Raw genomic sequence first — 25,958 nt, 5'->3', positions numbered from 1 at the left:
GCCTGACAGTGGGGGGTCAATCACCCCCTCCTCATTAAGACCTCCATCACTCTATCCAACCCCATGGAAACATGTTGCAAGAAGACGTAGGCTAATGTGCGGTCAACAAAGCACTTCAGCAGCTGGACCAAAGTGATCAAACAGAGCACTTCACATTGGATTTGTGGCATGCCAAAACATCTGAGTGAACTTTGCTCTTTGCTCCACCATGTCAAAGGCTATGTTTGCTATGACACAGTGAGCATGATGGGGCATTATCTCAGCCATGACACTCACATAAAAAAAATAAATAATAATAACATCTTTGACGTGGTTCTCCTGTTGGACTCTTTTTTGTTAGAATTATACGTTTGTTGTTGACTAGACACTGGAACCAGTATGCATTTCATTTAAGTGGTTTGAGTGGTGCCTTGCAAACAGACCCCACATCAAAGTAATACAATTACATGCTTCTTCCCTTGCATCAGCATCATAAGTAACATATGAAAGTTCATGTTCATGCATTAATTAATAATTTAGTGTAGCTTAATACATTGGGTGGAAAAAGCTTTCCCTTCAGTATGTTTTGTCTGCTGCTTTATTCAATCTTCTCATAAGCTGTGTTTTCATCTAGTTGTCGACCTTGAAGGGACCATTTGAAATGGTGCTTTTTTATCAACTGTTTTGGAGCAACCAGACAAGGCTATGTAAAGCTTAGTTAAAGAAGTTAGTGGTATAGGCTAGATCATGCGTTGCTTTAATAAACCAAGTAGAAGAAGCAGAGGTCGCTTGTCAATCGCCATTGCCTTTCAATGACATTTTAAATTAAATTCTTCAGAATAAAAATATGTTGATGGAAACATAACCAGTATGTTTTATGGAAAAAGCTTAAAATGTTTTTCATTTTTTTCCTGGGTGTTTTAACAGTTATTAAAGATTTTGCTGAGTGGTACACACATACTTACTTACTGCAAAATGTCTCTGACCATCCAACGGAGACAAGATCCCATATGCTCTCACAACAGAAAATACTCAGCCAGTGCCACTGACCACTACCACTGGAATGCAACCGCAGCTAGTGAAATATACCACAGCTACGAAACTACCTACAGTACATCAATAATCACTGAAGTGTGCCAAAACCCCCAAATAAATACATCCCTACTGCAGACAGCCTACCACAGACACTGCAATTCAACCAGGAAGTTGTATATAGACATGGAACTGAGGTATCATCACTCCATCTTGCATAACATGCATACTCACCCTTTTGCCTCTTATCAAGCACTTTCCTTCTCATGTGAACCACGCTGACAGCACGATAGTGAGATGGCACAACACGCAGTAGTGCCATGTATAGCGCAATCTTCATCGAGTCAGCACATTCCATGAAAGCGAAGCACTAAACTCTCACCACAGTGTGCAGATAATACCTTTAACAAGCCATCTGTTTGCCTTTGCTTCATGGAACATGGGAAAAAACAAATGTGGGCAACCATTGACCTGTGACTTAGGAAACAAATGTTGGGCTGCAGATTTGAAACTGCAGAAGCAGTGGTGGCTTGCTAGTGCTCCTGGGGGTATTGAAAAGGATATCTGGTATTACAAGAACATATTTTTGTGGATAGTTTCCACAGACAATAAACATCTTCTTACTGGCTTGTCCAAAAACCCCCAATTACATCACAGTGAAGCAGGAAGCTAAACAATCACATAATCAGCAATTCTCAACTTATAAAAGAAAATACTTTGGGTTAAAAACAATTGTTTCTAACCAAAGCATGTCAAATCATTAGTCTGGCTTTCTTCATCTATTAGGAGGAAATGTCCGTCTTTCTCAAACCATGACAAAAACCAGACTTTTATTCTATATGTTATCTAGAGTTTTCTCAACTCAGGAATGTCAGGGAGAATATGAGCCCTGAGTTTTGGGGTCGTTTCTTGACACAGTCGGTGAGTGAGACAAATGGGAGACTTTGTGCACTCATACAGAAATTTCCACCTACCAGGTCACTCACCTGTCTGTGTATCGGCGGGTGGGTTCATTCAACATCAGACCGTGGGGTGCGTGGGTGAAGGGTGGCTGGCGCAACAGACGGTAGCGTAGTGGTTGGCAATGCCTACAAAGCGTGCAGTCTGGCTTTGACACCAAGAGGGTGGCATCAATCTCTAGGTGTTGTTCCATCGTGAAAAACTGTACCCCATACACCTCTTCTTCAATGTCCAGCTTCAGAGTCAGTGGGGTGTCACAGAAGACATTACTGGGACCCAACGAAATGTTGTTCCCACTGACAGTCAGTAGCAAGATGTTGTGGATAGCTGGTAGGGCCGTTTCCTCAGGGCTGAAGAAGGTAACCCACACGGTCAAGGAGTCTGGGACCAATGGGTAGGGGAACTCCAGCTGAAGCATGCAGCCCTGGAGAGGGCACTCGGACAGGCCGACAACACCTTGCTCGATCCCGGCATTGGGGCTCCAAGTGCGCACACTTGGCTCACAAGCCTGCTCCACATCTGGAGGACCTGTGGGATAAATTATTTAAAACAAGACACAGTGTCACACACACAAAATAATGAATAGACCTCAAATACTTGACAGTCAATATAAATCACAAATAAGCAAAAGCTTCCTGGCTGTGAGAATGAATGATTCTTGAATTTATGTGCTACAGGTCCTTTGACTCCCTGGTAAAGTAAATCATGCGGGTAATAATTCAAACGTTTTATGTAATCTTATCTATAAAGCTAATAGCATTTTTATGAGAGCCAGCAGATGGATCATTTGCATCAGTGATCATTTTAGTGCATCTGCATGTCTTGCAACATCAAGGTAGAGGTGAAACTGAGAGTTCATTGTGAGTCCATATGCAGAGGAAAGGCAGAGCTGAGGTGTGTACCTTCTGAGAGGGGCCTGTGCAGGGTTCTCACTTCAGTGCAGTCATTACAACCTCTAACAGTCACACTCCAGCCATATTTGGAGTCCACACACAGCTAACTCGCATTATCCCAAGTGACGTACACTAACATTCATCAAGCACTTTTAGAAGCCAGCAAGCAGCAGACACTATGTTCTCCCTCGATTTCCTTTTGTGCATTTCCAAGCTGGCAACCAACGAAGCCATTTGCTAACCTCATTTCTGGGCACCGTGCAAAATTCCAGTGTTTAATCAAGTGAGGACTGAATACGGTTTCCAAGCCACATTATCTCAACACATTTATTATTGTACTGTAAGTGTGTGTGTGGCCAGAGTGGAGGTGAATTAAAGAAAACGAGAAAGAGAGACGGAGAGAGCGAGAGGGAGAGAGAAGGGGGGGGGCTCGGCTCATGTAGTCCTGGCTTTCTGGGTAGGTTTTCATTGAGTTTGCAAGGAAAGGAGCTGTAGCCACTGAAAATATTTTGTAATGTCAGCTGTTATGATGGGCCCTACTCCTGGTCTGGCGCTGCTGCTAATGTGGTTGGAGATTTAAGAGGAGACAGAATATGGGTGTCATCCACTATGTAACTTAAGGCAATGTAAACTGCATTTCAAAGATGCAGAGATGTATCTGTGATTGGCAGCGCAAGCTGTGCACACAAACAGTTTGAAATTCAACATTTTTATCTGCTTAATTGGAGACAGAGCAGCTACTTACAACAGGTAATCAAAATTTCATACGCATGTCTCAGTCCTCCAAGCTTCACCGCAGAGTACAGGCCTCCCAAAAACGCACATCACATGCCCACCACTACATAAACAGTCCAGCTCTTAAGTGTTTGACCTATAATTCCCTTATAGCGGGGAGAGGGGGGCCTCAAGGTGACTGAACCAACCCAACCTCAGCTTTGAATATGAGCCATTCATTCTCTGTTGATAAGCTGATCCCATGTGGGCATGGGTCCATCTTCGAGAACAAACATTCTAGGAAAAAGTGAGTGAAATACATAAGGCATCACTGCAGAGTAATTGGCGTTAGGTTGAATGTAAGCCAGTTATTGCATACTCTTAAAGGTCAAATTGGTTAAGTTTGTAATATAGTTGATTCACCTTCGCAAATCATCAAATACTACAAAAGACGATTTAGGGTGGTAGGTTGGGCCTACCTACTCTTAAAAAGTGTCACTATTTGATTTGGTTTGTTTAGGAGACTCAACAATCTCTGAAGTTCTTCACTATCCAGTGGAAATGGAAAAGGCGGCATCTCACTGGAACTTTGGGGATCAGGATTGGTATCCTTGATGGAAAGAAAGGTCATAATTGCCTCCTAGAGTACAGAGATTACGTTTGAAAGCCAGGTGAAAAGTTTTATATTCTAATAATGACTTCAGAACAGATGACAACGGTTGTGGGCACCACACACTGCTGCTCCAAAAGGTTTAGGAAATGCTGTTCAGACCAGAAACAGCCCTTTGACATTGTCCAGGGTCTTGTTGTTTCAGACGCCAAAGAAAAGATGAATTGTGATCCAGGAAGTCTGGCTTGAGTAATAGATCCACTGGTTTTTGAGGCTTATCAGACTGGACAGCAGCTTATAATGCACTGAGACAGGATCTCACAGCTATGTAAAGTATTGTGAAAGTCTTATCACTCATTGTGATGACGGCTGGCTAAACAGATAAAATAAGGTGTTCATGTTCAAGTAATTTACCACAACCACGTGCCTGTAACACAGACTGAATCTTCCCTGTCTGAAAAGTGAAGCCGACTCAGCGGTGCTTTAAACCTGCGTTCTTTCAAATGACCAGCAGGGGGGAACTCCACCGGTTACAAGAAGTCAAATTGTATGTAAGCTTATGACAAAATGATCTTACGGCTTACATGAACTAAAACCCAAGTACACAGTTTCTCAATGAGTTTTTGTTCTTAGTTTGGTAGTTTCAAGTCTTCTTCAATGCCCCATGATACTAATTTTGTAAAATGTGGCCCCATTTTGAGGTGTGGCTACCATGTGATTGACACGTAGCTGCTCTGTGCTCAGATCTACCTCTTGCTCCCCTCAGTCTCTTCAAAATACAAGAATGTCACCCTCTTAATGACTTACCCCCACCCTAACATCCCATAACAAATGAACAACAGTGCTGTACTCTGCTGGGGCCTGTTTTCTGCAACATTTTAAAAGTCATCTCCAACCATCAATTATGTGTTCATTAAGTCTAATGATGATGAATGATGGGGTACCATCACAGAACTGGGAATTCCAGAAACTTTCTTTCTTTTTTATGCACAACAAAAATACACATACATGGCTCTGAAGCAAGGATTGGTTTGGATTGTTTGATACAATTTAGAAAATCCAGCTAAAGAATGGCTGGGTAGCAAAGTATTACATGAGAGATGCTGGTGCCTGCCCACTATCCAGGCAAAATCCTTCTGCTCTTGAGTATCATACCAATCCACAAAAAGTACACAGAGCCGGATGAATAAACAGACAGGGATATGTCCGGGCATGCACGCTTTATGCTTTCTAAGAAGTGTCTGGCTCTGGCTCTCACTATCGATGACTCACTGTCACACACTGTTACACACTTCCTCACTCAGAAGGCAGACATCAACCCCCTCCAAACCCTTTTTGCCCTGACACACACACAAACAGAGAGACACTCCACAGACGCACTTCACCAAGGCAATAGACACTCTACAGCTCGGGAACCAGTGTCACATCACGTTGCGTTCAGGGTATTTCGGAGGTTAATCCGTCATAGCTGTTGTCGGCCAGGGTTTCTTTTTATCACATGGAGCAGTTGACACAAGCGCTACTATTGGGTATTGACTTGACTGATACAGAAAAAAAGTACACAAACGGGAACTGTTTGGTGACAGCATAAATGTTGTGAGAAACTAAATATTCAGTCAGCTACATCAGACGTTAGACCAACTTCTCAAGCACGCAAGTTGCGATCTTGGTAGGACTGATGCCACTCGGTTGGTTGGTCTTATTCTCTCTGGTGTTTCAACGCTCAAACATCGGAGCAGTGCCAGCAGTGACATCAGAGCAGTGCAACAGCATATTTTTGCTTAATCTAGAGATTAAATGTAGATTTTTTTTCTACCCCACTGTCCAATCAATCAGGTTGAAGGATACGAAGAATCAATTTCAATCAAGACTTTCTTTGGTTGCCTATAGCAGTATTCCTTGACCAGTAAAAAGAAAACTTTCTTCCTTTCTCTTCCCTTGTAACATTACAGTGAGTGATACGTTAAACAAGGAGACACCATCAAGATAAGGAGGACTATTCTCAGTAGTCGTACTCATTCCCTTCTTTCCTTCTTTCTGCCCCAGTTTTATCTGTTCAAAATCATGGCACATAAAATGAGCGTATCCTACTTTGGCACACAGACACTTTATGGGAGTATAACTATAACTAGATAATGTAAAAATCTGCTTCTACACAGGAATTACCAAGTGAAATAATGCCAATATCATTGTAAATACTAATGTGTGCACTTTGGCATTAATGCTGCAGTGACAGGGCTGTTTGGCTGATGCTACGTATCCATAAAGTATAGATAGTTTAACTTTTATCTAACATTACACAGCAATTAAAGATGAGAATTTCTTTTTGTTCCAATCCAATCCAAGCTGTCCTTGTCTGAACTGTGGATCAACAGCAATCACTTGAATTGAGCCCTCTGTTCTTGTACAATGTGGAGCAGACACAGAACTCTGCGTGGCATCACACAAATCAGCCAGCCTTGACACTATAAAGTATTTCCTCTACTCTTCTAATAATGTCTTTGACCTGTACATACACACATGTGCTTGCTGTTAAGATTTACTAGTGGAGGAAATCCATATTCCCACATGAGAAAACATTTGGTAAATTCTATACATCTTGAGGAGCACTGATCGTTCAGGCCCTGCCTGCACAGACAAAATAACAGGAATGCGTATTCGCGTAGAGCTACACACACACACACACACACGCGCACACACACACACACACATTCCCACACATGTAATATATGAAAATCAAACATACTCATCCTGGACCTTTCACTTCCATTCATGCACACTCCTGTTTTCAATCAAACCAGGATCCTCCCTTGTGAATGTCACTAACCACATGCAATTCTCCTAACTATCTTGGGTAGTTTCCACCCCACCCAACCTCTCTTACCCCCTCCCTGAATCCATATCCATGTGTGTTTTTGCTTTTTTTTTCATGCTTTTTTCCCTCCAGAAATTTTTCTCCCGGGCATTGACTACTTAAGATTTATGAGAGGTATCCTGGCTTTCTCTGACCACGCCAGCTTTCCCAGTCAAGTAGTACACGGCCTACAAGTCACTCAATAACAGGTGCCATGTGTAAAAAATGAAGGCTGATGAACATATGTAGACAGACATGCAGTCACACAAGTGCATATGTTAACATGCTTATTTTAGTTTTTTTGTACCAGAGTGAACAGCACAAATCACTTGAAACATGAAGTTTTAATTTCGACTTTCATATCTGCTCCTAAAACCTTGATTTTTCTGGCAATGCCACCTCAGTCTAACCAGTCATATCCAAGCTCTTGCAAATTTCATGTCACTGTACACTGTCATTCGGCACAATTTTCAACTAGTGAATACAAAAATGCTGAAAAGTAACCCCTTAAAATCCTGACATTTCAGATTAAATCTGTTTCAATGAAGCCATTCATGTCACAATCCCACCACTCCTGGCTTCAACTCTGGAATCACATCCATAAAGATGTAGCAGCAATTGCTCCACAAAAATCCATCACTCAAATTTTGGATGGCTTTCTCCTTGTCATCTCTCATCTGCTAAACAAATGTGCTGCCTTCCATTGCACACCAACATAAAATGAATGAATTCAACACGGCAGCATTCTGCAAGACATTCTTGTTCCTGTTCTTTTTGCGCTTGCAGGTCAGTTCAGGACCGTGAACAGTTCACACTGCAATCTGATATGGGCCACATTTAAAATTGAATGTGAACAGCCAAAAAAAAAAAAAAAATCTGATCTCAGCAATAAATCCGAATTGAGCACTGAGGCTTACAGTGTGAACGTTGTCGGCGGTTGCCAGAATGTCTATTGGAAGTTAATAAGTGCTGGACACATATGCAGCATCGCAGCAGGAAACGGCAGCTGTGGTATCCAGTGAGAAGCTGGTCCAAGCAGAGTTAACAAGGAACGGGGAGCTGCCACAAACAGGGACCCCTTCCAAGAGGGAAAATAGAGTACAGTTTACACACACAGCAGGTTAGACAAGCCCAGACTTGCCTCTGGTACACACACTATAGCCTGTGTGAAGGCAAGGTTCAGTGACTTTTAAAAATCTATAGAGCATCCACGCACACACGCACACACACACACACACACCCACACGACCACAGATGTGAACATTCAGACAGAAGAAAACAATCAGAAACAGAGATGCAAATAATGCTTTAAATTCAATTGTTTTTGCATTTATTATGGTTATTGGTCTTTATGATTGCTTCCATCCACTACCAACATGCTGACGATGACTCTGCCATTTTAATTTCAAAACCAAGTAAGGGCAAACAAAAAACACTGACAGTGCTCTTACCAGTAGTGTCTTTCCCTCTGCATTACCGTGGAGGCAGGCAGGGCAGTGACAGTGGGTTACTATGGTTAAGGAGACGCTCTCTGTCGCTTTGAGACTCTCATGTGATTCCCAGTCGTAGGCTGGGTTTCCTGATTTAGACTATGTTGACTAGAGGTTAGGCAGTTATGCTGATCAACCAAATGTTTTCATTATTCACCATGATTAATGACTTGACGTGATTATTTTGACCACCACCTCTGTGGTGGGTAATGTCCCAGGATCCCTACTTATAAAATTTAACTGGCTTCAGACGAACCAAATCTCACTCCCTGCTTGAAATACATTTTAACATTAAGAACAATATACTGCCACTTCCTATTAAACACTCTCAAGTCTCAAGTAAGACTAGTCTCAGGTCAAGGTAAACTAGTGGAAGTAGCTGCTACACAAGTCCATGTTCAGTGTCAGCTAGTCTTACAGCTGCCAATTCATTATCATGGCCTCCAGTGAAAAACATGCTTTGAACGGGTGTGATTTTTACCACTATTTTGTCTTTACAGTCAAAAAGAACACGCACTAATGTATTGGACAATTGACTAGCTTGCATTCAGTCGAGCATTGGCGCTAAAATCCACGATACTTACATGTTTTTGTTCAACAACATAATCTTCACAGAGCACTTTTATAATTTCCAAAGCATAAGAAAAGCACGCACACGGAAAAAAAAAGAGGCAAAAAGCTAACGTGCGGCTGTAAATGAACTACATCATGGTTGCATGTCTTCTGGGTCACCAGCCATTAAGTGTCTCCCTACATTACACCACACACGACTACAGATTGATTAACCTACTAGTTAAAAAAAAGCCACATAAACACTTTAAAATCCAAATGTGGAGTATCACCTGTCATAGTTCATGTCATAGAACAAAATGTTAAAATTCTCTGAGTTTTAACCACATACCCTTTTTTAGGGCATTTAACTGAATAACAAGCTAGCTAATGACAAGCTAGCTAACTTGTACCACCACCTAGCTAACATAGCAGGGTTTAGGTAGCCGTTTCTTTTTTCTGCTCTTTAACTTTAGCTACTTATGAGTTGGGAGAGTTTACGAAAGGTTTGCCTTTAATTCCCTGCCACTGAAGCATAGTTAAAGTCAAATTTAAACACAGCTATTGTTTGACAAATTATTATTCTCACCTTTGTCTGGCGTTCCTCCAGTGTTTTTTTTTTTAGTCCCTGTGATTCTCAAAACCTGGTGCCACGTGCACCGTTGCACAAACACAGGGAATGAGTTGCTACCCGAGCCATTGTGAAGGCTCCAAACAAATGCAAAATGCTCTCGAAACAACAGACACGCTCAGTAACACAGCTTGTACTTGCTTCCATTTAAAGAGAACATCTGCTTTTATGAGTTAGTAGATGTTTAATCCTAATTTTCCAGAGTAGCTTTAAGAAATCCGAGCCTTTGAATTTCTAAACAGATCTCCACCCATTTTTTTTCACAAGTACGAAAAACTGCTGCACCTGGGACATTTGACTAAAAAATAAAAAAAAATTTAAAAAAAGAAATACATTGATTAAAATATCGCCATCATGCGCGCATAGCTGCACAAAGCCACATGCATAAAATCCAGAGTATGCTCGACACTGCCGCTGCCAGAACCACAGAGTAATCAGAGGTGCACAGATGGGACAGCAAAACTATTTTTAAAGCTCAAATACCTCATCCCTAATGCCTGTCCCAGTATAGCTGTTGTAATATGTATTCACCAGAAGGGCAAAAATAGAAAAACATGAGAGGAAACTTCTTTTTTTACCCCCAAATTCAACTAATTTTAGCATTTAATGCACTGAAAAACCCCTAAGTTGAAATTTCAAAAAGTGGGGAATCACAGCAAAGATGTGATCTTTAACCTTGGTTTTTGGCCTCAGCCCTAATATGGGCTGTGGTACCATACAGCACCATCCATTGGGAAGCGACCTCCTGGGTCCTTCCAATGTTGTCCCACGGCCTAAGTGACATGAATCCAGTGAGTCATTTGCATGTTTTGAGGTTGAGTCAGTCACCAAAATGCTTTGCATGTTGAAACATTAAGTCAGAAAATCAACAGTAGGCCGACCTCAAGATCATGATATCATACTGCAAGCTGCAGATGAAAGGTGGTTTCCGGCTATGCATTTTAGGCTCCCATGAAATTTGCCTTAAGCAGAAACGGCTCATTATAATCAAGAAAGTGACAGAAGACTGAGATCCCATGCAGAGTGAAGAATGGGGAAGGAAACATATTTACATTTATCGGAATAAAGCATCAGTGAGATTACACTTGAGCCACAGAAAAGTAAACATACAGAACCACCTTACAATGACAGCGTACAATGCCCGATACCAGTGTCAAAGTGTCGTACTGTACCTTCAGCCTCTCGTGGGGACCAGTGTCCAGAAGGTGCACACGGTCGTGGGGAGGAGGAATTGGAGGCATACTGCAGTAGAACTCTCCCCTCAGTGCATTTATCACACACTGATCCCAATTCTCTAGGAAACCAACAGACAGGCACAGCAACCAACTTAGATACAGGCCAAACACACATCATTCACACGGCGATATAAAGGTACGGCGATGACAGTTAACGCAAAATGATATGGCGAATGATGAGACTTTAAAAATGTTGATGATTGCGCTCCCTATGATTTGGCTCAAATTTAGGTGTTTTAGGCTTTTTAATTACACTCTTGTTATATTAACTCAAACTATAATCGATAATGCCATAAATCTCGATCAAACTTTATCACCCACACACACACCCACATCTGTTTGGCAACCAGTGTAGCTCATTTCACCTGTCGTAAAAGTGTCCGGAAATCGGCGGAAACCACTCCAGGGTGATGGAATTATGATGCTGCTCGACCACTTGGGGTGCCATTGGCACCGGAGGCGGTTTGGAGGCAGGTTGCCAGGTCTGGTAGATGAGATCTAGGTAGCAGTGCATCCTGGCCACCTGGTTCAGTGTGAAGGAGTCCGTGCAGGCATCATCTGCAGGTAGCAAGGGTAGTTGGAGGAGTGGGGATTGGATTTTGGATTAATCAGTGGCAGGAAAAAAGGGTAATAAATCATTCCACAGGTCAAGATCCCATAAATAAAATAAGGCACCAGTTACATTTAAAGGTACACTTGGTAAGGAGGTTGATTTTGGGGTCTCATTCTGAAGTCTTCTGAACTTCCTTACAAAGTGGGCCTTTATGACAACAACAAATGTTTCACTTTTGCACAAGATGAGTGACATGAAAGGATGTGCCCCCCCGCTGTGTCCCCGCTAAATTCCACACCCGTCTCAGTATGCACACAGACTCAACAAATTCCTCCATCCCCATGTCGGTTTTTGCACGCGAGAGGTATGACTGCAGTGTTCTGCCCAGGTAAGCGCCGTCTCACCTGCATAACTCATGTAGTTGTTAAATGGCGTGTGTGTGAAATGCCGACAGCCACAGGTCTCATTGCCCGGCTCTGGATCGTGGCAGCCTTTGTATTTGGGCGTGGGGTTTGTGTCCGCGCACAGATCGCCGGTCTCCATCGACGGCTCGGTCTCCAAACACGCGTCGTTGCACGACTCGATCTCCGATATACCTCGAAACACGTGGTAAAGCCCAAGACTGTGACCGATCTCATGGACCATTGTGTCGGTGTGGCCGAAGGTGCCGTAGAAGGAGGGGTTCAGCACGATTCCACCTGAAATAAACAGAAGGAGACACATTATGTAAACTGCAGCGTGCACACAGCACAAAAGCCTTTTCTGGACTGTAGAGTAAAGTAATCGTGGTACTGTAGTAAGATTCAGGCAATGCATTATTAATGGGCCTCTTCAGCTTCATTATCACCTTCTTCCCTGTTAGAGCTGTGATGATGAAGGCAGTAACTGCTTGAGGCTTGAACTGTAATTACTCAGAATCAACAATCCGGGCTGCCAAAGAAGAGCTGTGTGCATGTGAGCGTTCATGCGTGCAGGCATGTATGTGTGTTTATTTGTCTTCTTACCCAAATGTGTGAGGGCCTCTTTGTCCCAGGGCCAAGTGGCAACCCCCGCCAGATCTTCATCAGAGGAATTGGCAAAGAAGACATTCAGGTGAGTCGAGCCGTCCAACTGCAGAACCTCTTTCAGCTCTTTCACGTCCAAATAGGCTCTGGAAAATAAAAGGGAAAAAAGAGGATATCACATTAAGTTAATTGCTAGTCTCTTCCTCGAGAATGCAGCTTTCACCGAGGCAAAAGTCTGACAAATAACAACAGCGTTCCCAGCCAGAAAGAGTTTATGTAGTGTTATCTTTCAGGAAAACAGCTCAGAATTAGGTCCCTGTTGAATTTAAATATTTTGTTAAAGTGTTTTGGCAATTGAAATTGCCCTTACACCAACAGAATGAAGGTTGAATTGGGATAATTGACCCTGAGGTTGGAACCCATTGGCGATTTTAACCAATACGCCCAAATAAATAAAGACTTAACAACTTCTCTCCTTACTCTGCCTAAGAGCGGCTGAAGTACCTTTTCCATTCTGTAAGCAGAGTGAATGTTGGCCGCGCTACAGACGGGCTTTTAGTTTGATAATCCTAGTGCTGGGCAATACGGCCTCTAAATAATATTATGATACATGATATGTATGACTTGATATTTTGAAACCTCCTCAAATGCACTTCATGAATGTTAAGACTTGGTGACAAATTGTTATATTTGACCGGGTACCTTGATATTTCTTGAAAGGCAATAGTCAAACAATTTCTGTCCATTCCACTCCATTCCACTGCAGTCCCACTTTCTCACTTAGACTTGCGTAATGGAGGGGAAATTACAGACCGTGTTGTCGATGTTGTCTACGAAGTACAGCGGGAGAATAAACAGTAGAATACCCCAAATATGCAGCTATGGGTGTACAGTATGAATACAATGAATTGTCGCTGGTGGAGACACGAAAAGCCAAGCCGCAGTGTTTTAATGTGCAAGATGACACCACATGTTTCATGTCAGCAGACAGCGAATCATGCTATAACCAGCACAGTAAAATATTTTTTTTTTCTACTATTATTCTGTCTGTTTTTCCAACAGTATCCCTGAGTGTGGTCGCTCTTCATTCTGACACACAGTAACAGATGTCATGGTGGCCCAGAGAAGCTAAGAACAGGTGCTGATGAGAATAAATCGACTTTTATGTATAATAATCACAGTAAACATTTTAATATAGTGATATTGCTTAATGTTTTGGTTTTTTTGTTATGGTCTTATAGGGCTGCACTGCAACTAATTAATGACACCGCCGCATTTTTATCTTGAATGGACCGAGTGAAATAAAACAAATGAGTCAACGACTCCTGATCGGCGGGATGTTAAATGTTGCTCAACCACATGTGAGCTGATTGTAGTGTGACGTGAAAAATGAGACCTTTCCCAGTAGGTGGGGCTAACGAAACAGTAGCTAACATTAGCTTAGAATTGGAGCTTGCTAAAAAATTACACATAGATAATATATTACAGAGTCAGACGGGGACACTTTTTGGCACAACCTCAATGCTGGGGTGTTATGTATTCAATCTATTTTCCCACTATCGAACAGTATATGTGGAGGTGCTTATACAGCCATGAAGCATGTGTCTGTGCGGAGACACTGGTTCTGTTTGTCTTTATTTAGGTTGCAAAATGTGTTTTCGCATTTTTCCCTGATCAGCCCAACTCATTCAAGTCAGCCTGTGACTTGGATTAATTGTTCAGATATTCTGATGTCTCCGTGTCCGTTAAATAATGTTTCTTCTTGGCCCTGGGAACGCTAACGGTAGCACTAACGACTGCAATCATTCAACACAATGAGATATCTTTCCAGCAGTGAAACTGTCATTCATTTTATGAACACATCAAACACATTTTTCTCTGTGAGCTTGGCTGGTGGTCTTGGCAAACAGCATTCGCAAGCTCAGTCATCTCTTGGAAGAGTCAATAATCTGTTGCATATGCAGAAGTGATAGTTTATTCCTTTCCTTTGGCTTTGACAGGCTTTGGAAAGAGATTCGCAATGGATACGAAAACGGGAGTTTATCAGAAACAAAACATGACAAAACAGGGCCTTACTGTCACAAATTAGATCCTGTTCGGATGTTATGACCTAGTTTGCGTGACCCACTTGCCCACCTTATAGTTTGCACTCATATTTTGTCGACATATTATTAAGATCTTAGATCTTACGATGAAGTTGAATAAAGTCAAACCTAGAACAGCAAGTCTTTAGTGTACCTGCAGACATACAGCAGGGAGGGTTTCCAGCAAAAGAGAGATTTCACTGATCCTCATTTGTGGTTAAATGTTAATATCATACTGTGTAATCTCTCACTGGAACAAATGAATTCAATGCTTTTGGTACTCTTCTGTGCCTGGTATCCTATGTCGCACCACCTAATTCTGCTTGTGTTGGCCAGAAAATGGATTTGTGAAGGATTTAGGTGAAAATGAAATAGGGGCAGATGTATGAAAACATGAATCAGGCAGCAGGTTTACAACTCTGATGTTGTATAAATGAGATTGGAAATAGGCATCACGATGTGCACTATATCTGTTTTGATGTCAATCGCAGTGTTATCACACAATATTCTCAGTTCATAAGCACAAAAGATTTGGTCTGTAAAAATGAGTTGCTTGTCTTGTCCAACCAAACCTTTAAAATGTACATACATGTAATTTATTTTTCTATTTAAGTTTGCAAGAGCACACGTCATGCCGTCTTTTGTTTTTTCCCTTCACTCAAGTGAACTCAAAAGGTAAATACGAGGATAAAAGCAAAAATTTCAAACGCTCGAACCCTTTGTGAAGTGCATAATACCGCAGTGTGCTATTTATATTTACTCTCCCACTCAACAGCTGACTAGAAATAAAGTATATTTACACTTTGTATGAGTTGCTGTAAAGTTATGTGGTAGTGGACGGTTTCCACTGGACGCAAGGCGCTTGTTTTTGTTTTGAGTTTCTTTGGCGTGCAAGCAAGCAGGGTGAGGTTATGACCTAGTGTAGAGCCTGCAAAGTTTTGTGCAAAAACGCACTCTGCACAACGGACTGACCTGCATCGCAGTCTATGATTAATGACCTGAGGATAACACAGCTCAATGTAGAGGGGATGAAACGTGACATCTTTAGATTTCAGCCTCTTATAGGCCGGTTTTCATTCAATGCATGCATGAAATGTTAATTGCTATAAGACACTATATTTTTTAGACCATTTTATATGGTTTTGAGACTGGGTCCTGAAACAGAATCTATTCTATATGTGTAGCATTTTCTTCAAAATGTGTCCAGCTGTGCCAGTGTGCTCCTTTTTCCCTTTTTTTTTTTTTTTTTGGTACACACTTCTATGTTGGAAAAGCAAATGTCTGCATAAAATATTAAAAGTTGAGTGTGAACTCGAGCTGTCTCATAGCGTATGTTCAATGTAGCCTAAAGGAAGCAATTTAAAAGTCAGTAACACTGGTGCTTGGCAGTGTTCTGGAAGAATTTACACCACTGAGGCAATTCTCCCACTGCGACAAGCCTGCTAAGGTTACCACCAATGCACATTTCATATGCAGCTACGCGAAATGTTTCATAACATCTCCACAACTTCGGTTGGACAAGTCTCCCTGCCTCAAATCACAAGCTGAATAAGGAGACGCTCAGCAAAGATGCAGTGTTCCCACTGAACAGACGTTTTGAATAAAGTGTTCAGTGTAGCAAATGCTTTCTGCAAGCCTGTGCAAGAGCAACTGGGGGGAGCTCACTGGGGCCAGGTCTGAGGAGAAAGAGAGAGAGGGAGAGAGAACAGATGATATAAGGTCCCTCTTCCTAATAATTTCAGGAATTTCATTATTTCCTTAGAAAATATTTGTCCAGAGTTTTTGGACATGCATGGGGGGGTCAGAGGGGTTTTGATGCTGAAATGATTGAGTCAGCAACGAGTGAGAGCAACAGCTCTACTGTAGGGTCAGAACCTAACTCATCTGAGTTCCGTTGCTCTGGTGCCCCTTGGCCCCGTTCCAACAATGTGCATCACATGCTGGATTGATGCTCAGGGGATGTTTCAAAGCTAAAGTAAACAGTTTTAATTTAATCAATTTGGGGGGGAAAGAATGCCCTTTGCGTGTCTGCATGTTTTTGATTTCATACAGTCCTGTGATCGCATTGGTAAAGACTTGGCAGAGGCTTTGGTCAGTAGCAATTCTAGGAAGATGGCACCCACCAATTTCATCAACTACATTTATTGCACAGGCTGTTTAAATGGCTAAAGAAAATGTATATTCCACCAGTATTCGTGTATACCTGCAGCCAACACAGCCAGTCTGTGTTGATTAATTGCCAATAATCAACACAGACTTCCTCTTTCATTCAGTCAACCATCATGTTTATAGCTGCCTGGACGGATTTGCAATCATCACATGATCTCCAGAATCCGACTGCCTTGCGAGGTGTGCTGTTTTTACACAAACCCATATCGAGGTAAGAATATTAACGTATTCTGAGTGAAGGCGGAAAACTACCATGCATGTAAATGTAGGTATTGTGAGGGTGTTTCTAGTCAGTTCAGGCTTTTCGAACATGTTATCTTACTGTCTATCTGTCCACATCTTGGTCAAAACCTCCTTGCAAGTAGCCCTTTACCCCGCCCCTGGTGTTCTCGCTCTCTCTCTCTCTCTCTCTCTCTCACACACTCTCACACACACACGCGCACACACACACACACACAGACACACACACACACCCTTCAACTATTTCCCCACCCCATAGCCCCTGTTCCCCTCTCTTGCCTCTCATCATACATTTTTTTTCAGCCGAGATGAGCCACTAGGGAAAGACAGGATTTTCCATGCATTTAACAACACCACTTTTCAGACAAGTCCTGGGAAAAAAGAAAAAAAAAAACTTTAAAAACTTACACAGAAAGAGAACGAGAAAGAGAAAAAATTGAGGGCAAGAGAGAAAGAAAGGTAAGGTGAGTGCAGAAAATTGAGCTTCCCTATATTTCACACATCACTGCAGGGCATCTGTTGTGGGGGGAGATCCAGGGGTGCAGCTCAAACTGCCATGTTAATGCTTTTATATCTGATACATATTAAATGGGGGATTATGACTTCATCCATTTACACCCATATATAATTCATATAAGCCCATAAATTTGCCTTGTATACATATGTCCGGGGCAGCATAGTGTGAAAGCTGGGGTGAGCTGGCAATGCAGTGACCGTCTCACGGCCAAGAACACTTCTGAAATTGGAGGAGGCCCTCAGCTCCCCTGTCATCAAGTCGGTCAACACCACAGCCCTTAAACCCATCATTCATCTCCGCCTTTATTACTGTACTTGCAAGCTCCTCTTTAACCCTTCCAACTTACTCTTGTGATTATTTTGTTCCCCTCCAAGGAAGGCACATGCACAGGAACCGTGTCCACGCTCAGATTCAAGAGATCCTTCCGCCACAGCTCAAAGTTTGTAAAGGAGGATTTGGCGACGTGTGACATGGACCCTAACCCGTTGGACATGTTCTCTATTTCTCCGGTTTCATCTTAAGCCGTAGCTTTTAATTGAACACTGGGTCTCAATCCTGGTGAAGCATGTGAATCTCCTCATCAGCGCCTTGCTTTACTTCTGAACCACAATGACATTGCCAAGGCATTCTCAACTGAATTCCCTGGTGTGTTGTATATTTAAAAGACCTCCAATGGTATCTGGCAATGTACCATCCCATCATCAGCAGATGCCCTACCCGCCTAGAGGCCTAAGTAAAGCCCCTCCTTATTGCGCTTGCCCACCAGTGAATTGGGAATCAGCCCCCACGAGAGCACAGGTGAAACCTCGACAACAGGTGCTTTTATAAGTGTGCTATGGCTTTAAAGGGGAAGTGCAAAGTCCTGGTATTTACGCCCAAGCACTCCATTATGTTTTATGGGACGGGGGCTTAAGGTTTAGACGACCAACTGTAAAACACCCAAGTCAAGGGCCCTGGGGATTAGCTCTGAGCTGGAATACAGCAGGGAGAGGGAGTGAAGGAAAGAGAAAGAGTGGTCCATCCATTAACCTGCCACAGCAAGAGGTATTGACTCAGGAGGATAGAGAGAGACAGAGGCCAAGGGAAAACAGATGACCTATTAGCCAGACCAGGAACTTCATTTCCCCAAAAACACATTGAGGCCGAAATGGGCCTAATATCCACTTTGTGAAGTTTGCGCATCCATCTTGCTTTAGTTTTGGAAGTATTTTAATTTTGGGGGCTCCCAAAAATCCCCTGACTCCGACAGATCTTTTATCCAGTTGCCCCGGATGATACATTCATCTCTCACAGACAGTCAGACAAACACATCAGTTTCTGATGCCATATGTTTTTCTGCTTCTCTGCAACGAAACAATGTAAATTCACATTGAACAAATTACAGCTGTCCCTAACTTAAGACATAAGAATGCTCAGCCTTACAATACCTACTGTCAGATAAGATCAAATGCCATCAAAACCAGAAGAAGTGTCAAAACGGAGGGCTGTGAAAACAATGCAAAATATTTTCCCTCAAATATGGACGAGGGAGGGGAAGGGGGGGATTATTATCAATGGTATTTTCAGTAGAAAAACTGTAGTAGGACCACAGAGCTGCCTGTGTCCTGTGCTAGCCAGATTTCTGCAAACACTAGGCTACATGTAAGTGGTAACAGGCGCAAATGCTGCAAAAACAAATGCAGGACCTCACAACCATTGTTCCCCTGCTTCGCAGTGCATTGTTCATCCAGAATTCCATAATTAAGGAGGAATGTCGAACTGTTTGTAGTGCAGCTCCCCAGACATACCATAATCAAAGCAAAATAAGCAACCACTTGAGGAGATTATATCTATTTCTTTGGACTGAAAGTTCTCTTGTCCTCTCTCTCTGTCTTGCTGGTAGCCCTCCGTTCACAAGACCATCCTTCAGCGGCTCAAGCTCTGCAACGGCGAGTGTTTTTTGCCAATGGCTGATGTCTAAATGAAGTAGTTCGCCTGCCACTTGATGAATGAGCTTCTAATGATGACTAAGCCGCGAGGGATGTGGTGGGAATCGAGAGATGGAAGTAACAGCAAACCCACCTGCTTTTCCCCTCTGATGTTGTTAATTAGATGTCATTATTTAGCTATTTAGCGGCCGTTCTAAACAACAGGGTAGTGCCAAACAGACAATGCTTCCAGCTTAACTGTGATTGAAAACAGTCTGGTTTCCCTGATTCATGCTATCAGGAGGACCCAAACAATCCCACACACTAAGTCTACTAGTTTCCTCCCTCTCTTGCGCGTCCCCACTTGACAGTGGCAAGAAATACTGCAAAACATCGGAATTTCGCTCATTTTTGTCTCATTATCTGGTGTAACCATAAAGACCCCCTGCACTGTCCACAAAAATGTCTCAGTCTACTGTGTTGAGTTTCAGTGTACCAAGAAACAAACAATCCTGGTATTGGAGGTCTGGCACATACCTTATTACAGCAGATTCCTGAGATTTATTCTCCCTGCCAGCTTTTACTCATCATCTACAAGCCGCAATGAGGACACCACAAAAACAGCAAAAAATGGCATCGATTTATAACGCTCGTTATTCTCCTAAAGTAGATTTATGAAATCACAAAATCTCTTGCTTGATGTACAGTACACCTAAGGGATTCTGTAAATCTGGTATTGCCGTGCAAGTGAAGTGAACTTTATTCACTGTTTTTCCTGGAAAAATTATTTCAGGCACCCACGTTAAGGGACCCATACCTGCCTCCCCAGGAAACATGTCTTTCACTGGTTTCCTGGAGAGAGAGTGGTACGTCTTTGAAATGATTTTCCATCGCTACAAGCAAAAGCCATACTGAACTCTCTTTTCTGACCTCTAATTGCCCTCACACTCTGTTTAGAATGTCACTTTTTCCAAACCAACTCCCTTGTCCAATCAAGGCAGCTTAATTAGGACCACTGGGTATAAGAGAGTAGAAGAAGATGGGGAGAGCTGTTGAAAAACTGATACAAAAATGAGCGGTCTGGCCTATGCATTTGCTACCAGGAAAGCCCTCCAGTTGCGTTTGTTTTGCCCTGCTTAAGTGTGGAACACTGATTGAACCAGGCCAAGGCTAGATTGGACTAGCTGCTCCCAGAGGGTTTCCCAGGCCACACAGGCTGGGAGTTAAGTTACACTCAGCCTCAGCCCAAATGGTCAGGAAACAGTAGGACTCGACATCAAAACCTCTCTTCGGGGACGCATGTATGGAAAGATTTGTTGTTTGATTTGCTCTGCGCATGTTAGGCCATGGTGTAGAGTTGGTTAACTGAGAGGATTAAATCATGTCAACCAAAAAATGTCACAAATTAAGCAAGGAATGCTGGAGTTGTTTAAAGCCTTTTGGTTCATTTACGTCTCATGTTTATCCAACAGCTACTTAAGAGGATTACCGATGCTGAAAACATGAGAACATGCAAAATGTAGAGAAAGTGATCTTACTTGTGTGGAGAAGAGCGGTTGAAGCACGTCTTGGTCACGTCCGTCACATTGGGGTTACAGCAGTCGCCAAGGTCGTAGAAGAAGTTTTCCCAGTTACATTCAGGGTCACATATACCATTCCCCTGCTTGTGTTCAGGGCAACGGCTCCGATGACCGGACATGCAGTCACCTGCATCGAACCCTGTCAGCGGATGGTTGCATTCTGGGTCACATGCATCATCGCCGACTTTGCTGATATCACAGTTAGCTAGGATCAGGCGGTTTCGAAGGGAGGAATTTGTCACATTGTGAATGCTGAGCTCCCAGGTGATGTTGTAGGGGCTGAAGGCATCATTTAAGTGCTGGTGCTGGAGGCTGATCTGGTGGTCGGTTACAGTCGGCCTCATCCGTGCATCGTCCCAAACATTTATTACGCGGTATCGTACTTTCTTGGGACGACGGAAGGTCCAAAGGTGGTTGTAGTTTTTGATGACCTCAACATTGTCACAGACAGTTTGACCGCAAGTTGGAGGCTCTAGCGTTGTGTCCAATAATCCCTCCAAATCTCCAACTCCACCACCACCCAGAAAACCTAATCGTCCACCTCCTCCCTGCTCAGGCTGAGGAAAGCTACCATCTTTTACAGTAAGCCACTTCCGGCCTGGGTGCTCAAATGTTTCACGAATGACCAGCTGAGGTAGATCTTGGGGGTCCTCATGGCCCTGCATATCCCTGATAATCTGCCTCTGCCCTCTGGCCTGCCTCCATAGACCCACCCTCTCCACTGCCCCCCTGTAATTATGATTCAGTGCATTCCCGCCAATCATCAGCACCTTGCACTTTTTGGTCAAATGGCTGAAGACATCGCCTGACTGCTCCCGACTGACGCCCACTTGGGCGCCATTCACAAAGAGCTTCATGTACACGCCATTGTATGTGACAGCCACGTGCACCCATTGGTTGGGTACATAGCGAGTGTTGGAGTGGATGGAGGTCACTTTGTGGGCACGGTCAGTTTTAAGGGAGAAGAAGAAGCGGGGATCACGATTCCCATGTTCACTAACCGCCTGGATGCCAAGCAGCCAGCCTCGGTCACTGGAGGCGTAGAAACATTTGTCGTATAGTCCTGTAACGAGAATGAAAACAAGTCAGTGAATATACGGCAGCCATTATTTTTCAGGTGTCAATGTGGAGAAAATGAACATCAGAGCTGCCACTTTACTGATGCCTCTCTTTAAGATAATACAACTATTTGAGGTGTTCAGAAGTCAAGTGCACACGATACTTAATGCTTATTTATTTCAGCATTTGTTGTCCAATATTCCGATTAGATTTCTGTGCTGGAAATGTATTCTGCGTAGTGTATTTTAACACTCAATGTTATATATAATTAAAAGGTGAGTTTTCCAGAGTGAGCCTGAAAATGTATTTACAATTAGGGCTCAAATGTATTGCTGCAATATATTTCATTTGCATCTAAGTTGGTGCTGCCCTGGAAATTGGGTGGAAGTGCATGTTTAGCTAAGGGAGACCCCATGGAAATCTCTTTGTATAGGCTTCTCGTGAACACTGAGCGCATTTAAAGGTGTTCGTGTAAATGTCCCTTGCCAGTGGGGTAGCCAGAAAAGGCTAGTTTCTGCTACAGTCTTGTTTTTGTAGAGGTACCAAAACACCTTTTTCCTGTTTCACTTGGACCGTGCATGTCAGCTTGAGCATGGTAATGTGTTTTCACTTCTTAGGGGATCTCTGAATGTTAACTGTTTGTTTGTTTAGTGCTTGTTGAGGTACGTTTGTGCAGGAACACAAGTTCGTGTGTGTGTGTGTGTGTGTGTGTGTGTGTGTGTGTGTGTGTGTGTGTGTGTGTGTGTGTGTGTGTGTGTGTGTGTGTGTTGCTGCATGTTCGTGACTGTGTATATCCATACTGTCCAGTCAGAGTGTGCAAAGATTCCAAAGCACCTTGACGTGCCTCACAAGGTCCATCTCCGCAAGTGAAAGTCTGTGTATTCACAGGTGCTTCTAGAGCAGGATTTCACTCTTGTCACAGTAATACATTCTTATAATGCCTTATAAGGCCTTATCATGTTCCCCTCACTGTAGATACAATTATATATATATATATATATATATATATATATATATATATATATATATATATATATATATATATATATATATATATATAGACATATATCACATACCAATATACCAGACCTCTGAACACTCGACTTTCTTCTTTACTTTTATTTTATGCCATTCTTTAACTTACTGTTCTTTGTTGTTCTTGTTCTTTCTAGTTGAATGTTTGTAATGTTCTGTTTATGTTATGTCAAATTCCTATTACTAAAATGTATGTGTTCACATACTTGGCCAGCTGATTCTGATTCTGACTGATTCTGATTCCTGGGATTTGATGTCAGGGTAGCACTTCAAACCATCAAACCTATCCATAAAGAGACACTCGATCTGTGACCTGCACGCCAAGCCTATTTAAGTATGGAGTGTCCTTTGCAGCCTGCGTCCAGGATTCGTGCATCACATGCCTGTAAATACCCTTCATATTTGTCTCTGCTGCTTTTAGTATGGTCTGAAATTATAAGCTGATAATTACAGTGATGATCACATCTTTGCCTCGACGTTCTTGTCCACTTAGATGCCTTTGTTCCCCATCGATTAGGCTACCTGAGCCCGCAATAAGTGTCGGGCTAATGGTGATTGCACGGAACATCTTGCTAACTCTGACCCGCTTCTCATTAGACGCGCACGCCAGTATGCATTCATTAACTTGGTATTTCAATGCACTAATGTTCAAAGAGTGAGGGTTGGGTTCAGCGTCAAGGTCAGTCCTTTGGCGGATGACGTATGCAGGCTTTCCACTACACTGGAAGGAAAAAGCCTTCCATCTGTCAGCTAGTGCACTCAAGGCTAAAAGGTGTGCTAAAATGCTCGTAGGGCTCCTAGCGTAAACAGCTGTCATAATTCTGCCATGCTCAATTAATCTAACACACTACACTTTTCCAGACCCCGCACTGCGCCTCCTCCGGCTCACACCAATACACCTACACACATATGCACATACTTATGCAGACATGCATATATACATGCTCATGGACAAACACACACACACCCTCCCATACACGGACAAAGTGAAATGCTGAAGTGCACATTTGTGTCCTCTCAGAGACACACACACACACACACTTGCACGAAGGGATTTGCATGTGCACACACTACCGTAGAGAGCTGTTCCTGTCAGGTTCAAAGGCAACCTTCCTCGCACACTTGCCATTTGTCTTCTTCCAAGAAAAACACGCTCAGGAAAAAAGAAAAAAGTAAAAAAAAAAAATAAAAAAAAATACACACATACACACACAAAGAAAAATGTCACAAGGACTTGATAAAAAGCAGGGAGGAAGGGAACAATGAAGACTTAGTTTACTTTTTGAGCTGTTCTCGCTCTGGAAGGTCAAAGAAAGGCACTTTTCATAGTCATATACTGAAGTGACCGCCGCAGTCATTTCCCCCAAGGAGACAATGGAAAATTCCATTGATGTGTCAAAAACAAACTTAATGGACATAACAAGGAATGATTATAAAAATGTCATTGCCGCACTTAAAAACACTTGACTCTAAGCATTTGACTTGACTGTTGAGTTACACTCTGAATTATACCAAATGACTCATAAATGATCTACCAATAGTTGCACTTAAAGGAACAGTTCACCCAATATGAAAATTCTGTCAGGTGAAGTTTTGTGGTCCTCTCCCAGATAATTTTAGTAGGTGGGGAACTTTTTTAAAAACATTGAAAAACAATGAATAAAATGGCTCCATACGACCTGTATGGAAGCATCCAGCATCCGGCATAATCCGAGTCTTCAGAAGCCCCAAGATCCCAAGTTGATTTGAAAAGATGTAATTTACAACCTTTCAGAAGCTGAAATTTTCACTGTAGATGCTCACCTTAAAGCATCAGTGTGCACCCTATCTGAAGTCATACGATCAGCCGCACATCGAGGGTGTCAATAACGTCTTTTCAAATAAATCTGTGATCTCAGAGCTTCCAGAGATTGGACTAAACCATTTACCTAAGGTATGGAGCCACTTTACTTTTTATTTGATAGTTTTTGTTAAGTTTTAAAGCAAGTCCCCATCTACATCTGCCAGTCGTTTTGGAAAACGTCGTTTTGCTGAGAAGCTGCGGAAAGAGATAATGAAACTCCATCTGCATGAGGGTGAGTAGATAATGACCACGTTTTCATTTTTGGGTGAACTAATCCTTTTAACAGGTTTTTCAATGTCGGATGACATAAATTGACTTCTTTTCTTTTCTTCTCACTTTGGGGTACTCAACAACACCTTTAACACCCACGAAGGCACAGTCAAGCTCTATGATATCATCACCATGATAATGATTCAAACTAATGAGATGATGGTGATGATGTTTCTAGTTGAGGTGATGATTGCTGGGGGATAACTGTTACACTCAACCCCTCTTCAAACTCCAACCACTTGCTAGGTAATTAAGTCATGATTTTCTAGATCATTCATCTTCCTCTGAGTATCCCACTTACAATTTGATTAAGATGAAACAGGAAGAGGATACTGTTTTGACCTGTCCTCAACAGGCCAAATTTGTTTTTTTGAACCAATTCTTGTGCTTATCATCTCTCATGAGAGGACAGCACCAAAATATATCTGTTATCACTGTGATTATCTGCCAACGTCTGCAAATAATTGTCCCCAGCAGGTCATGGAAGAGAACCACCGTTCCTCTTGTGTGATTTATTTTCCTCTTCCTTTGATGCGGGACAACCCAACATGACCCGGATACAAGGGCTAATAGGGCACAACAGAGTTTGCATAACATTTCGACACAGAACTTGATGTTCTGATTGTGTGTGCGTGCGTGTGGTTGGGTGGGTGGGCACATGCACAAGGGTGTGTGTGTGTGTGTGTGTGTGTTAACTCTTACAACACTTCAAATGCTTTTTAAAGCTGGGATCAATCCTGACCACATGGA

At 42.5% G+C, this 25,958-nt stretch overlaps 1 protein-coding gene across 2 annotated transcripts in view; it reads right to left on the bottom strand.

Annotated features, from left to right (window-relative positions):
• pappaa (pregnancy-associated plasma protein A, pappalysin 1a) overlaps nucleotides 1-25,958 on the bottom strand; it is a 90,133-nt gene that overhangs the window by 60,052 nt on the left and 4,123 nt on the right. For both annotated transcript variants that reach the window (XM_037118327.1, XM_037118326.1), the window contains exons 2-7: nucleotides 20,960-22,064; nucleotides 12,505-12,650; nucleotides 11,905-12,198; nucleotides 11,313-11,505; nucleotides 10,885-11,006; nucleotides 1,998-2,499 (exon numbers count right to left, since the gene is read on the bottom strand). In XM_037118327.1, coding sequence (XP_036974222.1) covers nucleotides 1,998-2,499; nucleotides 10,885-11,006; nucleotides 11,313-11,505; nucleotides 11,905-12,198; nucleotides 12,505-12,650; nucleotides 20,960-22,064 — 2,362 coding nt within the window. The remainder of the gene's footprint in view (nucleotides 1-1,997; nucleotides 2,500-10,884; nucleotides 11,007-11,312; nucleotides 11,506-11,904; nucleotides 12,199-12,504; nucleotides 12,651-20,959; nucleotides 22,065-25,958) is intronic.

Source organism: Acanthopagrus latus, chromosome 12, assembly GCF_904848185.1.
Source record: "Acanthopagrus latus isolate v.2019 chromosome 12, fAcaLat1.1, whole genome shotgun sequence".
NCBI lineage: Eukaryota > Metazoa > Chordata > Actinopteri > Spariformes > Sparidae > Acanthopagrus > Acanthopagrus latus.
This window is presented reverse-complemented; position numbering and strand designations above follow the sequence as displayed.